This window comes from Brachyistius frenatus, unplaced genomic scaffold (genome assembly GCF_029030835.1).
Source record: "Brachyistius frenatus isolate BFR_SWC_R1_liver_20210118 unplaced genomic scaffold, ASM2903083v1 Contig_69, whole genome shotgun sequence".
Lineage (NCBI taxonomy): Eukaryota > Metazoa > Chordata > Actinopteri > Embiotocidae > Brachyistius > Brachyistius frenatus.
Genome location: NW_027210668.1, coordinates 506,814 through 527,414, shown reverse-complemented (window position 1 = coordinate 527,414; position 20,601 = coordinate 506,814). Strand labels below are relative to the sequence as shown.

At 43.3% G+C, this 20,601-nt stretch overlaps 2 protein-coding genes and 3 non-coding genes across 5 annotated transcripts; 3 read left to right on the top strand and 2 right to left on the bottom strand.

The window, feature by feature from the left end:
* The first annotated feature begins 1,450 nt into the window (after positions 1-1,450).
* On the top strand, positions 1,451-1,523 carry trnar-ucg (transfer RNA arginine (anticodon UCG)). Its single transcript has one exon. It is a non-coding gene; the product is annotated as a tRNA-Arg (tRNA).
* A 311-nt stretch (positions 1,524-1,834) lies between these two features.
* trnam-cau (transfer RNA methionine (anticodon CAU)) lies at positions 1,835-1,906 on the top strand. The gene has a single exon. It is a non-coding gene; the product is annotated as a tRNA-Met (tRNA).
* A 134-nt stretch (positions 1,907-2,040) lies between these two features.
* On the bottom strand, positions 2,041-4,449 carry mrpl58 (mitochondrial ribosomal protein L58). Its single transcript, XM_069707425.1, has 6 exons — positions 4,276-4,449; positions 4,016-4,040; positions 3,846-3,905; positions 2,697-2,779; positions 2,346-2,515; positions 2,041-2,260 (listed from the first exon to the last, which is right to left on the bottom strand). Exons 1-6 carry the CDS (start codon positions 4,438-4,440, stop codon positions 2,176-2,178), a joined length of 588 nt encoding a protein of 195 aa, XP_069563526.1. The 5' UTR covers positions 4,441-4,449; the 3' UTR covers positions 2,041-2,175.
* A 183-nt stretch (positions 4,450-4,632) lies between these two features.
* Positions 4,633-4,704, bottom strand: trnaq-cug (transfer RNA glutamine (anticodon CUG)). The gene has a single exon. It is a non-coding gene; the product is annotated as a tRNA-Gln (tRNA).
* A 491-nt stretch (positions 4,705-5,195) lies between these two features.
* daglb (diacylglycerol lipase, beta) lies at positions 5,196-19,825 on the top strand. Its single transcript, XM_069707445.1, has 15 exons — positions 5,196-5,869; positions 5,954-6,105; positions 7,812-7,986; positions 8,079-8,346; positions 9,061-9,183; positions 9,269-9,396; positions 10,673-10,799; positions 10,921-11,004; positions 12,790-12,867; positions 12,951-13,031; positions 14,898-15,025; positions 16,056-16,124; positions 16,476-16,548; positions 16,647-16,900; positions 18,646-19,825. Exons 1-15 carry the CDS (start codon positions 5,775-5,777, stop codon positions 18,839-18,841), a joined length of 2,031 nt encoding a protein of 676 aa, XP_069563546.1. The 5' UTR covers positions 5,196-5,774; the 3' UTR covers positions 18,842-19,825.
* The last annotated feature ends 776 nt before the right edge of the window (positions 19,826-20,601 follow it).

Here is a 20,601-nt window from a genome sequence, read left to right as displayed (position 1 = left end):
TATAATCAATGTTAATCCAGTATAAGGCTTAAAACCAGGGCTTTGTCTAACACCTAGCAGTCTTACCAAACTATAAATCTAACCTGCAACATATTGCACCTTTTTCACAGTATACAATACCAATGCCTTTTTTCTGGGTAACCTCCTATATCTAAACCTTTGTTATAATGAATGTTATTACAGCTGATATTTTATACCCAACTCTTCAGTCATGACATAACCAAGCTTGAAAGCTTTCACACGTGGCACAGCGGACACCTGGGGGACCCTGCACTTGTGTTTAACGCTATAAAATATAAATAAAAAAAAAAAAAAACTGGAGGAGAAGTGTTTGTCTGCAACCCAGAACGACACAGGATTTTGTGTTTACCTCCTCAAGAAGCAAAAGTTTGTTTACAGTTTCAGCAACTTAAATATCCTGGAAAACTGTGGTGTATAAAATGCATTTGAGGTAAGCACTTGTGTCTTTTAGAATGATTTAAGCGTAAAGAAAGGGGGATTATGTGTTAGTATAGACAAAGCAATGCCAAAACCAGAGTCTGTTATGATTTTATAAAGGCTCATAAGGTTTCTGTACTGTAATGTCTTACCTATTGCACTTGAAAATGTCTGACGCCTCATCTTTTGCATATTTAGAGTAGTAATATGAAATTGTAACTGTATTTATTTGTGTGGATGTTTTTTTTTTTTTTTTACTTTTTCAGTACCTGTATGTGAATGTCATTAACATGTTGTCAGAATTAACCTATTTAATTTGCTTTACTTTTATGATACACTTTAAATGTGTGCATTATTAGTTCATAAATATTGGCATTGAAGTTTTGTCTGGTCTTATAGTTCATATCATTACTGAACTGAGACCTACTTTATCCTTAATAAAGCATTCATATAATGCATCCGGTGTTGTTGTATTTATTGTATATTCAATCACGCTGAGTAAGGAAATGAAATGAAAGAACAATGTGCAATACAACAATGACACACACTTGAAAGCACGAATAAAAGAGAAGAAAGATGTTCTTGAAAGTATTTTAATTCACCAGAATGTCACAGGACTTGGAAAAAAAACAATTTAAAATAAATCATTGGCACAAAATAATGATATAGGAAGTGAGGGTGACAGCGTCCTTTTGTCAATCGGGGGTCAGTCGAAGAAAAAAGAAAAAGAAAACTTCAAGGATGACTACGTAACCAAGTAATGTCTTAATTTTGCTCCCTCAAGTCTGCAAAGACATTATCAGTATAAAGGACGGTTACAGTTAGCAGTTCATGTTGTTTGCTGCACGTTTACGACGCCTATGCAGATTCAGGCTCAGGAAATTTATTCGGCAGATGAAAAATAGACATCAGGTTCTAGTAGATCCATCGCTATACCTAAAACAAGCTTTATAATCGTCTACGCACTAATCTCTATTTCTTATACGAAACAGGACTCCTCGATTGTCAATCCGACCGCGTGGCCTAATGGATAAGGCGTCTGACTTCGGATCAGAAGATTGAGGGTTCGAGTCCCTTCGTGGTCGCATTTTTTTCCCACCGCAGCTGTAAACTTGTTTTTTACAAAAGTAGTATTTTGCGGTAGTTGACGTTAAACCGCAATTTGTTGCGAACGCACAGCAGGATTTGCTTGGTACCGAGCTATATATTTAGCTAACACAGACACGGTGGAAGCCTAACTTGCTGTCAAGTGATAATTAAGCTGTTTTGATAACGTTATAGTTCAGTACCCACTTAGAACTGTACATATACTTTACAATACGCTTTCAACAACAAGTGAACAGACTGACGTGTTTATCCATTAAATAGGAATAAACGAGCGTTCAGCGTCGTGAGCAGCAGAGTGGCGCAGCGGAAGCGTGCTGGGCCCATAACCCAGAGGTCGATGGATCGAAACCATCCTCTGCTAAGTGTTTTTTTTTTTTTTTTTTTCCTCTCCCCAAGATGTTCTCACATTCAATCTATAATCAGAATGTGTGATTGGGCACCTAAAGCGATGAGTATTTTGTGTTAAAATAATTAGCAATTTTCACAACATATTGCTGACGTTTTATATATTTTTTTTCGGGTTTATTTTATTTCAGAGGAAATCAAAGGAAAACGAATTTACACTGGAGATATAAATACAAGGTAATGACTGACCAGACAATCATGGGAGCTTGAAACATAATCAATCAGTTAGTCAAAATCCACTCGTCTGCTGTGCTTCACAGCTGAATTGATCTTCTTCTGTTTGAGTCGCTCCTTGTTCCTTTTCTCTAACCTGCACAACACATTTCACATTAAAGTTAAATACATTCACAATAAGGGAAGATTGAGTTACGTGCTCCACATCTGGGTAATAATACCTGGATGCCCTCAGGGCGATGTCTGCAGCTGTGGGCTCGTGGGGCTTCTCGCTGGCCTCGGCTATGATGTCAGAGATCTTCTGTATGCAGTCAGAGAGGTTTCTCTGCTGACTCCTGCTCAGCTCTGACGTCACCAGCAGCTCTCCGGCCTTATTGATACGGGTTTTGTTCTGAGTTCAGATTCAATAGGAAAGGCAAAATAAAAGCAGAAGCTAATTTAAAAGCTATTAGATATTCTATTAACCGTGATACAAGGTGATTTATATGTACACGAGTATAACCAGAACAAAAAAAAGAAGGACTAGTTGTGATGAATATGTTTTTCTGATGCCACAGTATTTAAAAACGAACCTTTTCAAGGACTTTCTGTCGAACATCTTCTGGGATCCAGTCGGCTGTTTGCACGTGAAATCGGACTTCTGCTTTGGTGCTGACTGTGGGTTGAGAATTAGACCGAACCTGATGAATTGCCTCATTTGATTATATATGTGTCCAAACTGTGTTGATGGGAAATGAAGTTGATTGAAGCAATAATGTTCTCAATTAGTTCTCCGTGTCTCTGTGGAGGCAACTGATAAATAAGGTCCGACATCACCAACGCTCGGGCTCCTCCGTCCTTGATTTTAATGAAACGAGGGGAATTTGACGTGACGACACCGGACCGGACGGGTCCAATAAACCTTACAAAGCTGGAGAGGAGTCCGAGATGGCGTCTGAGTCTGTGACAGAGTCACTGCTTTAAGATGACTCTGAACTCTGTATTTGATCCTTTCTGAAGATCCTGTGTGGTGAAGTCAGCCAATACTAAATCTATAATACGTCATAGCACCTGACACTTTGTTCTTCATCCCAACATGTAGTTATTTATTGTGTTACATAGTTTGTGTATTTATTCATTAGTCCAATTTTTTCTAAAATAAATATTTGTATCCATCTTTTTCTTTCTTTCTTTCTTTCTTTCTTTCTTTCTTTCTTTCTTTCTTTCTTTCTTTCTACCTACCTTTCCATCCATCTACCCACCCACCCACCCACCCATCTATCCACCCACCCACCCACCCACCCATCCATCCATCCATCCATCTATCTATCTATCTATCTATCTATCTATCTATCTATCTATCTGTCTGTCTATCTATCTATCTATCTATCTATCTATCTATCTATCTATCTATCTATCTATCTATCTATCTATCTTTGGTACACACTGGTACATGGTCGCAAAAGTTTCCGTCTTTTTATTAAATTGTTCTGGAAACATTCTCATCGGCTCTTATTGTCTTTTTAACATTGTTTTGTTTGACTTGTCAAAGTGAACCGAAACATTTAGAGGAGTTTGGTGACAGAAACTTGCAGGAAACTTCATCTTTCTGACATCTAGCAGCACTGACTTCATGTGACTACATTTCCCATCAAACACCGAGAGAACATCCACATAAAAACTCCCAAGTCTCCCCTTTAATAATCACCTCATGCCGTATTTATAAAGTAAACTGTGTTAACCTTTATTGACGTGCTGACCACCGGGACCGCTGCTTCTGCTGTAACACACCGTCAGACGCTCTGCGACACCGGACAGACACGTGAACACAACTCACTGATGACGGACAGCGTGATCTGATTATTAATATGTTAATATGTTAATATGTTAATATGTGGGTGAGTGTATTTACCGACTGGAATATGGACTTGGGTTTCCTGAAAAAGTCAAGATGAAGCACGTGGTCAGATTGAACAGTATTATTATTAATATTACAGCAAACTCATTGAAACACCGACGAGCCCGTGAGCCTCAACGACCTCCACTGGACGTGAGGAAGTCAGCACCTCCTTGTTCCGTCAGATCTCCTCACTGCAGGTTTGAATGAGTCCGGCGTGACATCCAACTTCAAAACAAACGATACCTGCGTTTGTTTGTCTTTACGTCACTAACCTGCGGATAACCTGCCCCTCGCGTCCCGAAACAAACACTCGGCTGGGAAGTGTTGTTGATGCGTCTTAGCGCAACACTCCCGTGTTGGACATGCCGTGCAATCACCTTTATTCCTGCACGACAACAAAGTAAATAAGAGCGTCGTGCTATGCAGGCTGCCGCCATGTTGGACCGACGTCATGACCAGTGAAGTCACCTTCCACGTGATAACGGAGCTGATGACGGGTGTGTACAGATGTTGCGTGGATACCGAAGCGGTCGACTTGTGTGCGGCTAAAACGATTTCAAAATAACTTTGTGGTCTCGTATGTATTTACGGGAACAAACATGGGAGCCTGTAAAATAAAACATAAATTCAGGTTCCACCGAGATTTGAACTCGGATCGCTGGATTCAGAGTCCAGAGTGCTAACCATTACACCATGGAACCACATGGGCACGCAGAGAAAAGCACTGTATTTCAATGGAAGCAGTTCCAACGAAGTACAACTGTTCTATAACTGTGAGACTCTAAATATTTGCTTACTTTCCAAATACATTTTTAATTGAGTTATTCGGCATTGGAAAAAATGAAACACGCCTTAAAACACACCTGACTACTCATTTATACTAATACTTTGCTGACAAATGGCAAAAGACCAAGTGGGTTACTTTGACTCAAGAGGACGGAATGAAATATTCACTTTATAACGGGAACTTGGTTGAAAGATACCGAAAAGACAGTTATTAATCAAGTGTAAGCCGTGGTGAAAGTATCAAAAGAGACAAGTTTAGTTAAAAAAAAAAAAAATATTGTGGACAGGAATGAATAAAACTAATTCCCAATCTACCAAAAGGGGGCGCTGTTATTCCGTTTCGGCAAATCGGGCGAATAAGAAAGCGGAACTGTTCGTCCGTGGTCTCTGTTGTAGTCGGAGGACATCTGCGGACGGACGCTGTTGTCGCTCTAAACACAACAAAACCAGCCTTCCACATTTAACGACGCGGAGTTAGCGGAACATCTGACGACAGTAGGCACCGTCACGAGTCGCAGACTGTGCGGATATAGTACGAAGTAAAACACCAGCAGCGTGTATCGCTGTCGTTTTCTTGGAAAAGCGTTTGATTATTTTTTTTTTAGCATCGCGGCTAAAGTTAGAAGCTAACCCCGCAGCGGGTGTCGAAAACATGATCTGATGTCAGTCCGGCGGAGAGCGGACAGGTCGCAAACCTCCACACCGACGTAACCTCGAGCTCCACCACCGCGGGGCCTCCTCGGTACTCGGACTGTGAGCTCGAAGCGAGCTGCGGGGCTGAAATCAGTTGAGAAAATTATGCAACACCGGAGTTGTGAAGTGACGTCACACGAGGCTCGTCGTCGGCCTGCCTCGCTGCTGCTGCTCCGTCACTGAAGTCATGCGTGACGTGAAGCGTCCCGTCGGAGAGACCGCTGCCCACGTTGTAGTGGAGAACCGGCTCGGTTCCTACCAGTGAGATATTTCGGCTCGGTTTGGCTGCACGATGCCCGGGATGGTGGTGTTCGGTCGGCGGTGGGGGATCGCCAGCGACGACCTGGTTCTGCCCGGATGCTTCGAGCTGTTCGTCCGCATACTCTGGTACGTATGTTCATCTTCACGGCTCTGAACTAATGAGGCACCATCGCATCCTTGACTTGACTCTGTCGGCGTTTCCTCCTCCAGGTGGATCGGCACCATGATCCTGTTCACGTATCACAAGGGGCATTTTGATTGTAACGGGAAAGGAGTTCTTCACAGCTACCTGGTGGGACTGCTGGTCGTGTTGGCGCTCATCATCCTGTCTCTCTGTGCTATTGTCTACGTCAGTGCTCAAGGTACACCGGGTTTAAAGAGTTTAAACTGTAAAAGGAAGCAGACACGACCATCAGGGTTTTTTTTTTTTTTCTGGGTTTCTGGAATTGCATAACGCAGCTAAAAGCCGCGCTTGAGGAAAAGTACAGATGTCTTACCAGAAAATCACAATAAGTTAAAGTCACCTGTTAAAAATGACTTGAGAAAAAGTCTTAAAGTATCGAATATTTACTGTACTTAAGTATCAAACAGAATTATTTTTTTTCATATTAAACATACTCAAGTATTGAAAGTCAAAGAAAATACAAGTGATCAGAATTTTGAGAATTCTGAAATGAATTATTTTTAAAAGCAACACTGAACTGTGGCTCCGAGTGAAAATCAGGATGAATGCAATTCAGTTTTCATGATGTAGTTGTGAGTCACTGCGACTCACCCGACCTGCTTCGGTTCAGTCAGTTCTTCAGATTTGATGAATAATGAATGAAGTAACTAGGATGCTTAGATGAAATGTAATGGATATTTAATTGACATGTAGTGGAGTAAAGGTTGAAAAGGTAAAAGAAATATATAAACTCTCATAAAGTACAGATACTGTCATATATACTGTATATTGTAATGAAGTATTATTACTTTGTTGCATCAAACCACTGGGCTCATATGCTGTGGTCGAGGAGGAGGGCAGTCATTTGACTAAAAACAAGTTTATTTCCATGTAGTTTTGGACTATTACAATATTACAATATGTATTTAAAAATGCACTGACAGTGGCTGACGTGCAGTGTAGTTATAATGGTGGAAATCAGTGAGGAACAGAGTAGCTGAGTGTCACAATAAAGTTCATCCCGTAACAGCAGAATGTGTGCAACGCTGTTGCTGCCTTCCACAACACAGCTTTAAGAAACAAGCAGGAAACAATGTAAAACAAAGAGTGGACTTCCTGTTAGTGAAAACTTTCAGATTGAAAATAGCTCCAAACGATGAAGGTATTCTTCTATCGTTATTATTCAAGCAAAGAAAAAAACTGTTTGAGAGCAGATTTCTCGCACTGGAATCAAAAATCAAGCTTACGAGTAAAAAAAATAAATAAATGAAGTGAGATTCAAATGATTTGGTTTGCAAACAAATGTGCTCTTACAGTTTTTTTGTTGTTGTTTTTGTCAAAGATGCCCAAAAACCAACTGTTTAGGTAAACAGACCTCCATGTCGCTCAATGAGATCCACACACAGTCGTCTGCAGGCGGAGGTGTGTGTTGGAGGTGTGTGTGTGTGTGTGTGTGCAGCCGGCCGTAGATTCAAGTCAAACAGAAACTCCCCTCTCATCCACCAGCGTTTGTTGGGTCCAACTCAACTCACAAAGGTTTTTCACTTGCAACAAAAAAGTCCGGATTTGCACTCAAAACCTTTTATAACAGAAAAACAGTCGTTTCATGAGCAAAAGTCTGAATTCGGTGACCAAAACTAACAGAACAAATTTGTTTGCAAACCAAACAGTTTTATTCTCAGTTCATATATTTTTACATGCAAACTTGATTTTTTTGCTTGCCGTGCGAGAAATTTGTCCTCAAAACTGTTTCTTTTTGTTAATGAGTGTCTTGTGTAAACCCTGTGATGAAACATGCCCAACAGCCTTTCTAACATTACACTCTTCGGTTGTGTGCGTCTCCAGCGTTAAACCCCAGGTCTTTTACTTTTGTTGATTTCTTAACACCCGTGATTACTCTCTCAGGTACGATCACCAACCCCGGCCCGCGGCGCTCCATGCCGGCGCTGGTGTACCTGCGGGCGCTGCTGTACCTCCCTGAGCTGGTGTGGGCGAGCCTGGGAGCGGTGTGGGTGTCCGACGGCAGCCGAGGCTGTGATCCCGCCACAGTGGGCGCTGTGATTGCAGCAGTGGTTGCCAGGTGGGTTCTTCAGGACTCGTGTGTTTCCTGTTGTTCCTCCGAAATGTATTAAAGAGGTGCTTTGATCTTTCCTTCTGTCTTCGCCACAACAGCTGGATCATCCTGCTGTTCACGGGGCTGGGCGTGGTGTTTGTCTTCGACCCGCTGGGAGACCCCCGTCCTCAGCCGGCCGCCATGGAGCCGCTGGGAGTGCGGGACATGCAGAGCAGCGAGGGCACCCAGTTCCTGTCCACCGCCCGCTCCCTGGCCGTGAAAGTGTGGGAGAGCCGGCTGCGGCTGCTGTGTTGCTGCCTGCCGCAGGACGAAAGCCACCGAGCGGCGTTCTCCAGCATCGCGCAGCTTTTCAGCGGCTTCTTCTCTGTAAGGGACGCACGCCTGTGCTGTGTGACGAGTGACACGCTTCCCTCAGTACACTCAGAAATAGTGCTCTTTCATGACAGGACGCTTATTTGTGTAGTGCAGGAATATGAACAGAGTCGTGTTGTTTCAAATCTCACACCGATGTTCTGCACTGACAGGAAATGACCTCATCATGTGAACACATCACCCGCCACAATATCTGCAGCTTTAATTATTTTTACACAGAAATTTACGTGTTTTAACACACTTAAAACTGACAGATTCTTCTGTCCAGCAGTGGAAAAAGAAAGTTTGTGTTCAGGAACAGCTGCAGCTTCCTCAGACGCCTTAATGTGAAAACTCTTTACCTCGGTGGCCCCGCCCCCTTCCTCCACAGAGCCAAGATGGCGCCTGTTTAGGGCGGAAAGTGTCCAGAGTTTCACACTTCTTTATTTGGACTGTTTTAAGTTCATCATCCTGGTACTTGTAGTTCACTGCATGTTTCTGTACTTGTGCACTCAAAATAGCGAGTGTTAGTACACAAGTTTGGACCACAGCACTTGTCTCCCCGTCTGATCCCGATTCTGTCAAATAAATAAGTAACAAGTTCAGCAAGAAAAAAATGGAACGTAAATAAGCTGAAAACAAGTTGTCTGGGATGTTTGAACTCTCCACTGGTGTTCCAGAAAGAGAAAACGCATGTTGAGGTTCTCTGTGTTGCTGTACGTCTGGCAGGACACTGACCTGGTTCCCAGTGACATCGCCGCCGGTTTGGCTCTTCTGCACCAGGAGCAGGACAAGATGGAGCGGAGCAGAGACCCGGAGGCCGTCACCGCTCACAGCCCGTCTTCTCCCATCGTAAGTCCGCCGGTGTCGGTGTCGGTGCAGCGGAGCTCCGAGACGACACGGGTGTTAGAAAATATTTCCTTTTACTGTTTTGCAGGAAGAAGATTTGGAGATGGAGCTGGAGAAAGCAGCCCACTGTATGCGGTTTGCTGCGGCGGCGTACGGCTGGCCGATGTACATCTACTCCAACCTGCTCACGGGACCCTGCAAGCTCAGCGGAGACTGGTGAGATGCTGTCTTTGTTGGGATGAGTCAGCGAAGGCCTGGCGAGTTTGGAGGACGGTAGCTTGAGCCGGTTGCAACAAAAAAAGCATCAACAATCAGCTCATTTTAACGTCGTGCACGAGTGTGCTTTTCTTTTCTGCTGCTTGCAGATATTTAAAAGCAGCAGATTGTTTGAACTAGAAAGTTTGAGTCGCAGAAAAAAAAAAAACATCAAAAAGAAAAATCTCAATTCACGAGGGAGCAAAGAGCTCTACGACTGCTCGGTGATGGGCACAGATCAGGGGAAGCTTTAGTCTTCATGAGTTGGTACTCAAAGTTTCATCACATGAGCAACATCAGCACCGGTTGATTTCTACAGCAGAACAGTTACTGTCAAACTCTGGAAAATGAAAACAGACCTCTGAAATATTTCGGAAAATCGGAGGCGATAAAACAACGAGCCGGCGAAATGTTTTCGCATCAGATGAAGAACAGAGCGTGACTGCGTGTTTTCTTTGGGGTTGCGCATCGTGAATTCGTCCCCCAGGATCAGACGGTCAACACAGAGTTCCACTGCGACGTTCTGATGGAAAACAACCTGCATTTAGTTTCTATTTCTTGTTTTTAGATGACATTTTGTTGTTTCTATGTTTTTATGCTCCTTGATTTGTTTTTACGTTAAACACTGCACGTAATTTTCTTGCTGTAAAGCACTTTGAGCTGCATTTCTATTATGAAATTAATAACTGCGTCACTCGGGTTCTCCAACGAGACAACGTTTCCTCAGAGTTTCTCATCGCGACACCACAGTCGCTTCTCACCGGGGTTCGACTCCCTACGACTTCTTTCTGTTCAACAAACATTTGACTCGAGCTTTGATGTGCTCTCTCTGCTCGTGTTTGAGGTGGATGGTGAAATAGCAAATGCGCACATACCAGTGGTCACGAAAAACGCGTGTAACTCGGGTGCTGATGTCGATCGAGCGATGTAACACGTAGAAAGTCAGTTCCTCCCACTGCTCTCTGCATGTCACTCATAAACTCATATGTTCATGTTGAATTTGATATGAAATAAATGTACAGTGTTGAAAGCTCAAACAGATAAAGGATGGGACTTTATTTTCCAGTTTTGTCTCCTTGGTTTACATCTTGTTTATCTTTATTCAGCTACAGAACTGCGACACTGGTTGTTCTCAGAACCAGAGAGGAAAGTCCGAAGCTGTTCTGCGTTGTCTTTTGTTAAAGCTCAGTCCAGGCCCAGTGGGTGCAGTAAATCTCAATGTGTGTTTGTGCATCAGCTGCAGGAGTCGTGAAGCTGAGTACGACATCGTCGGGGGAGACCACCTCGGCTGCCATTTCTCTTCCATCCTGCACAGCACCGGGTTGCAGTACAGAGACTTCATCTACGTCAGCTTCCACAACCAGGTAGGAGCCTCTATATATAATATACTCCTCTGTGTTCAGAGTTTCCTTTAGATTCATGTTTTAAATCCCTGAGACTGTTTCAGCTTCAGTTCATCATCTAAGAAAGCGTGCTGTGTTGCAGATCTACGAGATCCCCTTCTTCGTGGCCCTGGATCATAAGAGGGAGGCGGTTCTGGTGGCTGTGAGAGGAACGCTGTCTCTGAAGGTGAGTCGGGATAACATGGCCGCGCCGACTGTGGCTCACAGCTTCAGTTGTCTTCGGTCTGGGTACTCGGCCGTATAAGTGTTTGCGCAGCCACTCTGAAGGGCGGACCAATCAGTGACCGGCATCGTTTGTCCCGCCCCTCCTTCACTGTGATTGGACGGCTGGTGACAGTGACGAGGGAGACTCTCGGTGACCGGGGGAAACGCTGAACTCTCAGCGCAGGACAAACACTGAGCACCTCGTCACGCTGCTGCCGTTTATTAAAATCAATGAATGGCAGGTTGTTGCAGCGGTGGCAGAGTGTCGGCCGGTTTGAGCGCGAGCTGATTGGTTAAAATGAACCGGGGGTCTACGCCGAGTAGGAAGGAACGTCTGCAAACGATTCGCCATAGAACATCCCTGACCCGTGTATTCACAGAGAGGAACTGCTTCTGGTTTGCACCAGGTTAAAGTTGGGACCCCACATGATCACTTTTTCATGAATAATAGTTGCTCATACATATTTTTAGGTTGGTTTTTTTTGTGTGTTTGCTCGGTCAATATACTTGCATCAGTTTTGACATTTAGTGACATGAAAAAGGGATGTGATCATTTTTGTCTTTGCTCTGTTGATCCTCCTGCTTCCTCTTAATACTCACAATCACTTCCCTGTTTAAATGGATGACTGATAAAGGATTAACTGAAAGAATAGACTGATAAATATAGTTTCACCATGTCTTCATCTGCCTGAACTCTGGCTTCCTCCCACCGTCCAAACACATGGATGTTAGGTTGATTGGGAATACTAATTTGTCCGTAGGAGTGAATGTGAGTGTGAATTGTCGGTTTCTGTCCGTGTTACTGTGTTGTCCTGGTGATGGACTGGCAACCTGTCCGGGTTGTCCCCTGGCCTTCACCCAAAGTCAGCGGGGATACGCTCCACCCTCCCGTCACCCTGTTCAAGATGAGGCTTGTGTAGATGAAATGATGGATGTCTTCATCTGAAATAGCGCGTGTGTGTGTGTGTGTGTGTTGTGTGTGCGTGTGCGTGCGTGTGCGTGTGCGCGTGTGTACCAAGCTGCAACCAACAGTGACGTCACTCTAGTGGTTTATGAACTGTCGTTATGAAGCCTTGAGTTCAGATTTTCGCCATCTTGCTAGTTCAGAGCGGTTTTGAGCCAGAAGTGATCATATTTGGACGAGCTGAGGAGACGTGACCGATGGATCTGACTCCATCTGATTGGAAAGCCAACGACATAAATTCCCGCCCATCGATAGCAGTAACCTGACAGGCCTGTCAATCAAACAGACCCTCCCACCCAGTTTTTTTTAAGCTTATTTTCTAATTAATGATGGATTGTATTCAGATTGACCACCAGGAATTTATAAGGAGTGATTTTACAACACCATAAGAACTTGTGGGAAAAAAAATGTATCGCTTTGTATTTCATGAGGAGTTGAATGGGAGTCTATGGAGCCGGAGGCTTTTTGGAGCATCTAGTGGGACTCAGTGGTATCGCAGCTTAAGGCAACTCTATATCAGCCTAATTTTTACATACAGTCTGTGGTGTCTATACATATAAGTGAAGGTGAAACAGTGATTCTGAAGATTCTGCTTGTTTGTCCACAGGTCTGAAACATTTGTCCCAACTTTAATGCTAAACTCAGGATGTCAGTCCACAAACATCCTGCGTGTAGCTTTTATCTTTGACATTTCACCTGACATGGAGTTTGATGTGTGATCAGTTTCCCAGTTGTTGTTGTTGTTGTTGTTGTTGTTTACCTGACTTGGTGTGTGTCCTGCAGGATGTCCTGACAGACCTGTCTGCTGAGTGCGAGAACCTGCCTATCGAGGGAGTGACCGGCGCCTGCTACGCTCACAAGGTGAACGTCCACTCACACACAGGACTGTCACCCTCTCTGTGGAGGTCTCCTCCAGACTCAACACATGGCTGTGTCTCCTGCAGGGCATCTGCCAGGCGGCGGGTTACATCTACAAGAAGCTGGTTAACGACGGCATCCTGAACCAGGCCTTCTCCATCGCACCGGTAAGAAAGACAAGCAGCATCGGAAGCTGTGTTTTCTCTGTCACATCCCAGCCGGTGAAGCCTATTTATTAGAAACAGATTCACAGAGATGGTATTGATGTGGCAGGAAAAGAAGAATGAAGCTGGTTTGCATTTGTCATCTGAAAAACTCTTTCAACAACTTCTATGCAGCGCTCTCGTACGGAGATCTCGAAGGGTCACAGTAAGAATTCTCTTCAGATTTAGAGATTGTCATTTACAGTAGAAACACAAGTAGCACAATTCAACAATGGGTTCTGTATATAAACTAATTAGACATCAAAACATCAAGAAAAAGAAGCACAACATGAAAAGACATTTAAAAACAATGATAGAAACATTAGAATAAAAGAAACAAAAAAAGCTAAAATAGGATAAAAGTTACTGTAAGACATAAAACACAGTTCAGTGCAAGAAATGAATCAAGATCCTCAAATCTGGTTCAGTGAAAGGAAGCAAACAGAAAAGTCCTCAGGCTTGATTTAAAGGAGCTGAGCGTTAAAGCAGACCAGCAGGCTTCTGGGAGTTTGTTCCAGATATGTGGAGCATAAAAACTGAACGCTGCTCCTCCATGTTTAAAGTGGATTCTTTGATTGACAGGAAGCCGGTGAAAAGACCTCAGAACTGGATTGATCCACTTTCTTGGTTTCAGTGAAGACTCGAGCTGCAGCGTTCAGAATCAGCTGTCTGATCTGCTTTTTAGAAAAAAACCTGCAGACGCACCGTTGCAGTAGTCGAGAGGACTGAAGCTCAATGCATGGACACCTTTTTATCCAAATCCTGTTCAGACATATGTTCTTTGATCCTTGATATATTCTTTAGGTGATAGTCGTTAGGAAGGAAATTCTTACTTTGCTAGTCCTCCTTTTACTTTCAACAAGAGAAGGAAGAATTTTAACTTCAAAAAGTTACAAATATAGAAAAATAAGAATGAAAATGATGAAAATATACAATATTTCAGGGCGCAGCGATCCTGGAGTGACAGAAAACCACAGCTCATAAAGTTCGCTGCATTATAGTGGAAATGGTATTAAATAACTTCTGTGTTGCCGCGCAATACTTTTGTTTTTCCACACGTCTGTTTCTGTTCAGTTTCTGAGGTCCACATTTACAGCTGGTGTGTTGGTCCAGTTCAGCTGTGACTCTCTGCCAGATAAAGGAAACACTACAGAAGGAGAGATGATGCATTTAGTGCTTAGTCATCGGAATCTCCGACAGCATTGGTCTTCTGGGTGAGAACAGCTGCAGCTGCTCTGCCTGGCTGTGGTTGGATGTTGTTATTGTTCAGTCTGTAGTGGGATGGATGCGTCCAGCTGTCACTATCTGAGTCCGCACTGCTTCTATCACAGAATGTGTTGCAGCCATCGGAAACGAATGCGTCTCAGCTCTAATTGTAACAGCCAGAGTTATAATCCAACCTACAGTGTCTCTGCGGCGGTCGGCGCGAGAACTGCTGATGTTAAGAGTATTGCGAGTTAATCCAAAACTGAGTACAGTAACTAGTCCTGAATGAAAGCAGCAGCATCCTGCAGGCCATTGCACCGCTCTCTTTTGAAGATACATTTTGATCTAAGAATTAGTTTGTTTACTTTCACTAATTACACAACAAGGCCTATTCAGAAGGAACGCAAAAGTAATCCTCACAGAAAATCTTGTTTTCAAAGTTGCTTTTTTTTTTTCAGTACTTCTAAGCAATTCATCTACAAGAGAAATTAACTATTAAATATGCAATTATCTCCCTCTCACAGGATGAAGCAAACTCGGCTGAGTTAGTTTACATGTCAGGGAGAACAGATTGCGTCTAACCTCCTAAGTATGCAGCGTGTTTGTGTCTTCCTGTGTTTGTAGGAGTACAAACTGGTCATCACTGGTCACAGTCTGGGCGCTGGCACAGCTTCACTGCTGGCTATCCTCCTCCGCAATTCCTTCCCCACCCTGCGGTGCTACTCGTTCTCTCCACCAGGGGGACTCTTGAGGTAAGGCACAGACACAGAAGACAGCTCTGGTTGTAAAGGTGTGCGGCAGGTCAAAGCAGCTGGCGGCGGACAAAGTACAAAGTTCGACACATCATATAAATGTGAGGACATTATAGTTAAAAGATGTCAGCAGCTACAGGTTAAAGAACTGAGTGCTGCGAAGGTTCATGTCCATCCAGAGGCACCTCTGTTGCATGTTCTTCATTTTCTCTCTCACCTTTCATTTCCTGTCATTTTTCGACCTCTTCCTTTCTACCAAAGATATAAAATTCTTCAAAAATAGTTTTTAATAATCTCAAAATAGTTTTAAACCAAACGTTAAGAGGGGAGTTTTATCATTACCGGTAGTTGCAGTCGGGCTGCATGATTGGTATCGCGATGGATATCCATCTTATCAAAATCACGATCTCAATTCGTTCCTCGGTGCAACGGATGTTCAACTTCAACAACACGAAGGCCAAATAGGAAGATCACAGAATATTTAGTGAGTTAATGACTCCAAAGGGATTGCTTATGAATCAAGATGCACACTTGCTCCTACTTGCTTTAAATATCTATTTATATCTTATATCACTCACATGCCAGGTAGCCTCTTGTGGGTCCTAGAACATTTTCAAAAGGACCGTCATCAGCTGGCGGGTTGCTAGTCTGCGCTACACGGCCTCATTTCTAAACGACAACAATTCATCAGCATTTAAATTTGGGACATGAGTCGCTTCAAAACAAGCTCTGCTACTTTCTCCCTCAACAAATGCTCACGCGCTCAAAAGCTCGTGTTGTGAAGAAAAGAGACTGAAGTTGATCGTATTTATGTTTGGTGTCAGATTCATGGTTTTCTGTTGTGTTTAATTCTCTACCAGGTAAATGAGAGCAATAATTCTTTCTTTTTAATTTAAAAAAAAAAATATCCCGATTCACATTTCATCCAGCACGCTGCAGCCCTGCTACAGTTGTATGTGTCCTGTTAATGAACAGACTCTTCTTTGAATGTGCTGTAATGTTCTCTCTTGTGTGTTTTCTGTGTGTGCAGCAAAGCTTTAGCTGACTACTCCAAGGACTTTGTGGTCTCGGTGGTTCTGGGAAAGGATCTGGTTCCCAGGTAAGACAGGAAGCTCTTCTACACTTATTCGTGTCATCAAAGCTGCAGCTCGTGGTGGGTGGATATTGTACGTGGATGCTGGGTCGGTCCTTGTGGCCGTGAAGGTAGATACGTTTGTGTGTCAGCAGCAGCGCAGCGTGTTGCGTTCAAAAGGCCAATACGAATGTGCTGTGGTGAACAGACTATTCTAGACTGCAGCGTGATGAAGACTCTATATTTGGCTCTGCCCTGTTATTACAGGCCCACAGAAGGAGAATATGAGGGCAGCTGACACGCTCCTTCATCCCCTGATCTTTCTCAAATATTCCCGTCCTTTCTTATAATCGCTCTGCTTTGATTCTTCCTGTACAGACTGAGCATTCCCAACATGGAGGATCTGAAGGGAAAGATACTTAAAATCGTTTCAAACTGCAATAAGCCCAAAGTAAGAACCGTTCAAAGCCCTGAATTTGGCTTCACACCATGACATGATATTTAAAGTCGCTGTCAGTGATTTCAGATTTGTTTCCGTCCGTGTTGCAGTATCGCATCCTGCTGCAGGGCTGTTGGTACGAGCTGTTCGGAGGAGACCCCGACGATTTCCCCACCGAGATGGACAACAGGAGGGAGGAGGAGCTTAGCCAGCCGCTGCTGGGGGAGGAGTCGCTGATGATTCGCCACTCGTCGTCCTATCAGAGCCTGGCATCGGACGACTCGCCCGCCCACACAGCAGCACACTTACCCCTCTTCCTGCCCGGACGCATTCTGCACATCACAGAAGACGGGCCGTCACGGAGGTTCGTCCACAAAAAAAGTTTAACTCCTGCATTCACAACAGATTTACCATAAACAGGAGAAAGTGCTCATGTGTGCCCCCTAGTGGTGAGGAAGTAGGACCTAACCAAGGATTGAAGATTTGTTTTTTTTAAGGTCCCCCGTCCTTTACTCCAGTATACGCGTTAACTTTGGTTTGTCGGCCAGTAAATTACACTTTCATTTCACAATTTGATACAGGAAGGAAACTATCAGATGATACCATGATAATGTAGACGATTTAAAGGTCCTGTATTATATATATATATATAGATTTCCATTTCCTTTGTGATAATGAAGCAGGCCTTGGTGCCGTATAAAGACTGTAAAAGTGTCAAAACGCTGAGTTAAGGGAGAAGCATTCAGCAACTGTGCTGTTTGAAACAAGCCCTTTGGACCTCTGAGACTTTGATGTCACAAACTGAGGTGCATGTCATATGTCAGTCCTCAGCATGACACACTGTCAAACCTTTTATGTGTAAGAAAACACCAACGGGTGATTCTGTCAAGGAGGAAACAAACTTCAAGTCTGAAGAAAAAACGGTGGTTAGCCTCGGCGTAGCGTCGGCCAATCAGAAGAGAGAGTCATTCATATTTATGCGGCACAGACATTAAGCAGCCTGTTCTTCTGTTAAAGGACATGTAAACTATATCGAGACAGTTTTTTAAAACCACAAAAATCTCTTTTGGACATCAAGACTGCACATCGGGGACATTTAACTTCCATAGATAACATAAAAAGAAATAAGTAAAAATGGTGCATACTGTCACACAGCTTTCTCCTTTTTCTATCAGTCCGCCCACGTCCTCATTAAAACCAGTTCATTTTACTGTCAGTTATGATTCATTTGCAGCTCAGCGTGGGAAAGGGCGGGAGTCAGCGGTTCGTCACACAATGAGCCGGACCCATTCTGATATTAGGACGTAAAAAAAAACACTTTTGACACTTGTCTGAAAAACTATGAAAAAAAACAACAACACACAAAACAAACTATTTCTAATTTAGCCCCAAACATTTTTTTTTGCCAGTCTGTTCAGTCTGAAAAGCCAAAATGTAGTTCCCCTCTTTGTTTTTGTTGAATGGAGAAGTGATTCTGAAACGAGAATTGATTCTGCATTCAATCATTTAACTGAGAATTGGAAAGACATCAAATTGTAAGATTGCCAGAGATCGTCCTCTCTGGTGTCATTACAGATATCTGCTCAGTACTTACAGTAAACATCAGCTGACATTTCATAGGACAGATGACGTATTTTTCTCCTCAGCTGACACCTCCTCTCCTTCCAAGGCTCTCCCTGCCTCTTCAAACCCTTTCAGGGTTCATGACAACTTCTTCCGACTCTTTCAAGTCCCGCAACTTCCAGTGAATAAAATCTACTCCTCCTGATTTAAGTGCTCACACCTCAGTTTATCTTGTCTTTCACTTAAAACACTTGAAATGCACAAATTTGAGGATTCTTTCTTGCCTAATTTGTCACCAACATATTGATTGACATTTAATCTCTGCCACACTTGAACTTCACTTGTAGTAACTTCTATTTTCACTGCTTGTTGTTTTTCAGCTGTTTCAGCAGAAAGCAGCATCTACCTTCCTCAAAAACACGTTGCTCCTTCTATCCACGGATGATTTGAACAATCCCACTGCTTGATGTCTGCATCAGTTCCAGACACAGACAGGCCACCCACTTTATTTATTTATTTGATCTTTTTCTGTTGCCCCCTCCCCAGGTCCTGTTTTTCTCAGGTCCGGTACCGTGCAGACTGGTCCAGCCAGATGGCGTTCAGGAGCGTGCTGATCAGCCCCAGGATGCTCGTGGATCACATGCCCGACGCCGTGCTGCGAGCTCTCAACAGTCTGACCTGCGACAGGCCCTTCTCCCTCTGCCCTTCGTCTTTAAACGACAGCCAGCACAATACCGTCTGAACCGTGACTGCAGGCTCTTGCCTCCTCGTGTCTGCGCTCCCGGACTCGACGGTATCCTGAACCCACTCCTGTTTGCGTCTCCACGCCTGATCCTGGACGGCTTCAAACAGTCCACTTCGCCTGTGATCCTTTTCCTCATATATGTGTTGGTCCCTGATTATCAGGCTTCTCAAACATTTAAACATTTACTTTTGATTGTATCGGGAGACGTGAAACCGTCGAGGTTTTCCCGTCGTGCGCTCCGCGACTGAACCTGATTGGTAAAGAGACACACGTCGGAGCGCGCGCACTCGTTTGTTCAGCTGCACTTTCAATTATTTAATTCAAATCATTTCATTTATTCGTAATTATATGAGTTACTCCGTGAGCAACTTTACGCCATGATCTTTGAATGTGCATTGTGTACAATATTTGACAGCGCTGCAGTTTTATTGTGCCGTCGGTGTTTTATGTTTGTGTGAGTCGAGGCCGCCCGACGGCCTCTGGTCTTCCTCGTCTTTGAGGGCGACCGAGGAGCAGCCGCACCATGTAGAGGTAACTTGTACCTCAAAACGTGGGCTGAATTTACTTCCTTCATTGTATTGTGACTGTAGTTAGCCTGTCTTGTGTTTATTGTCTGGAGACATCAGGATGAACAGTGCCTATGCATTATTTAAAAAATAAAATAAAAATAAAAAGTCGACAAAATTGCTGTACAGAAAAAAAACAACAATGATGAGTTGCAGTAAGTTTGGCTCTGCATTTTCCTCAGTGCAATTTGAATAGTGCATGGTGTCTGGTATAAACATGATCGATGTGGCAGGTGGGAAGATTGTACTCTTTGTGGGAACCCGTTTACTTGCCGTTTATATTACATCTTTTTTTTCAGGTCATATATACATATAATATTCTAGTTTGAATCAGTTGATGCCTGCATAACTATTTCACATCTTCAAGAAAATGCATTGGACTCCTTGATGCAAATAAATGCGTTTGTGAAGCACAGTCTTCATTATTTTCTTCTTCCATCAGGGACAGCAACCTGTTGATCAGAAGCCCAGTCAACTCAAATTTGGAGTAAAAAAAAAAAAAAAAACCTAAAACGGTCTAAGAACTGAAGTCGTATGACCAGTGGTTGTAAATATGAAATGTTCCAGTGAATAGCGCAATAAGGATTAGTTTTTTTGTTTTTGTTTTTTTTACTTTATCCCTCCCAGTCCTTTTTAGCATGTGACGTCAGAGCGACGTCCCGTCACCAATACATGACATCTTCAAGTGATCCTCGTAAACTCCTAATTCAAAACTCAGCCGTAGTAAATTACAGTGCGCTGAGTTGCTGCCTCAACAACATACTTCTGTGTTTGGCTGCGAACCTTGAAATAAATGGAAACCTACATTACTACTTGGTGCTCCAGTTTTAGAGTTAAAGGTGTAAAATACTTGAGCCAGGGGATTAGGTTAAATTGAGGCGTAATTAATGTGGAATCGGAACATCCGTTTATGTCTGCTCGGGAAGATCAAGCTACAAATGAGTTGCCCGTGTTTCTTTAAACGAGAATCAGTTTGTCCTCCGCCCCCCAAACGTCACATTAACAGTAACTATATATGAGTAATTGTTATAATTAAATTATTTTTCATCTCCCGTATGAGCTTCATTTGTTGCCACACGTTGTTAACACTGTAGAGTCCTTCAACGGTCTGGTTTGAGTTTTGTGTGCATATTTTGCTGTAACTAATGTACGTTTAACAACACTGAGACGACCTGTTTTTTCCTGCGGTGT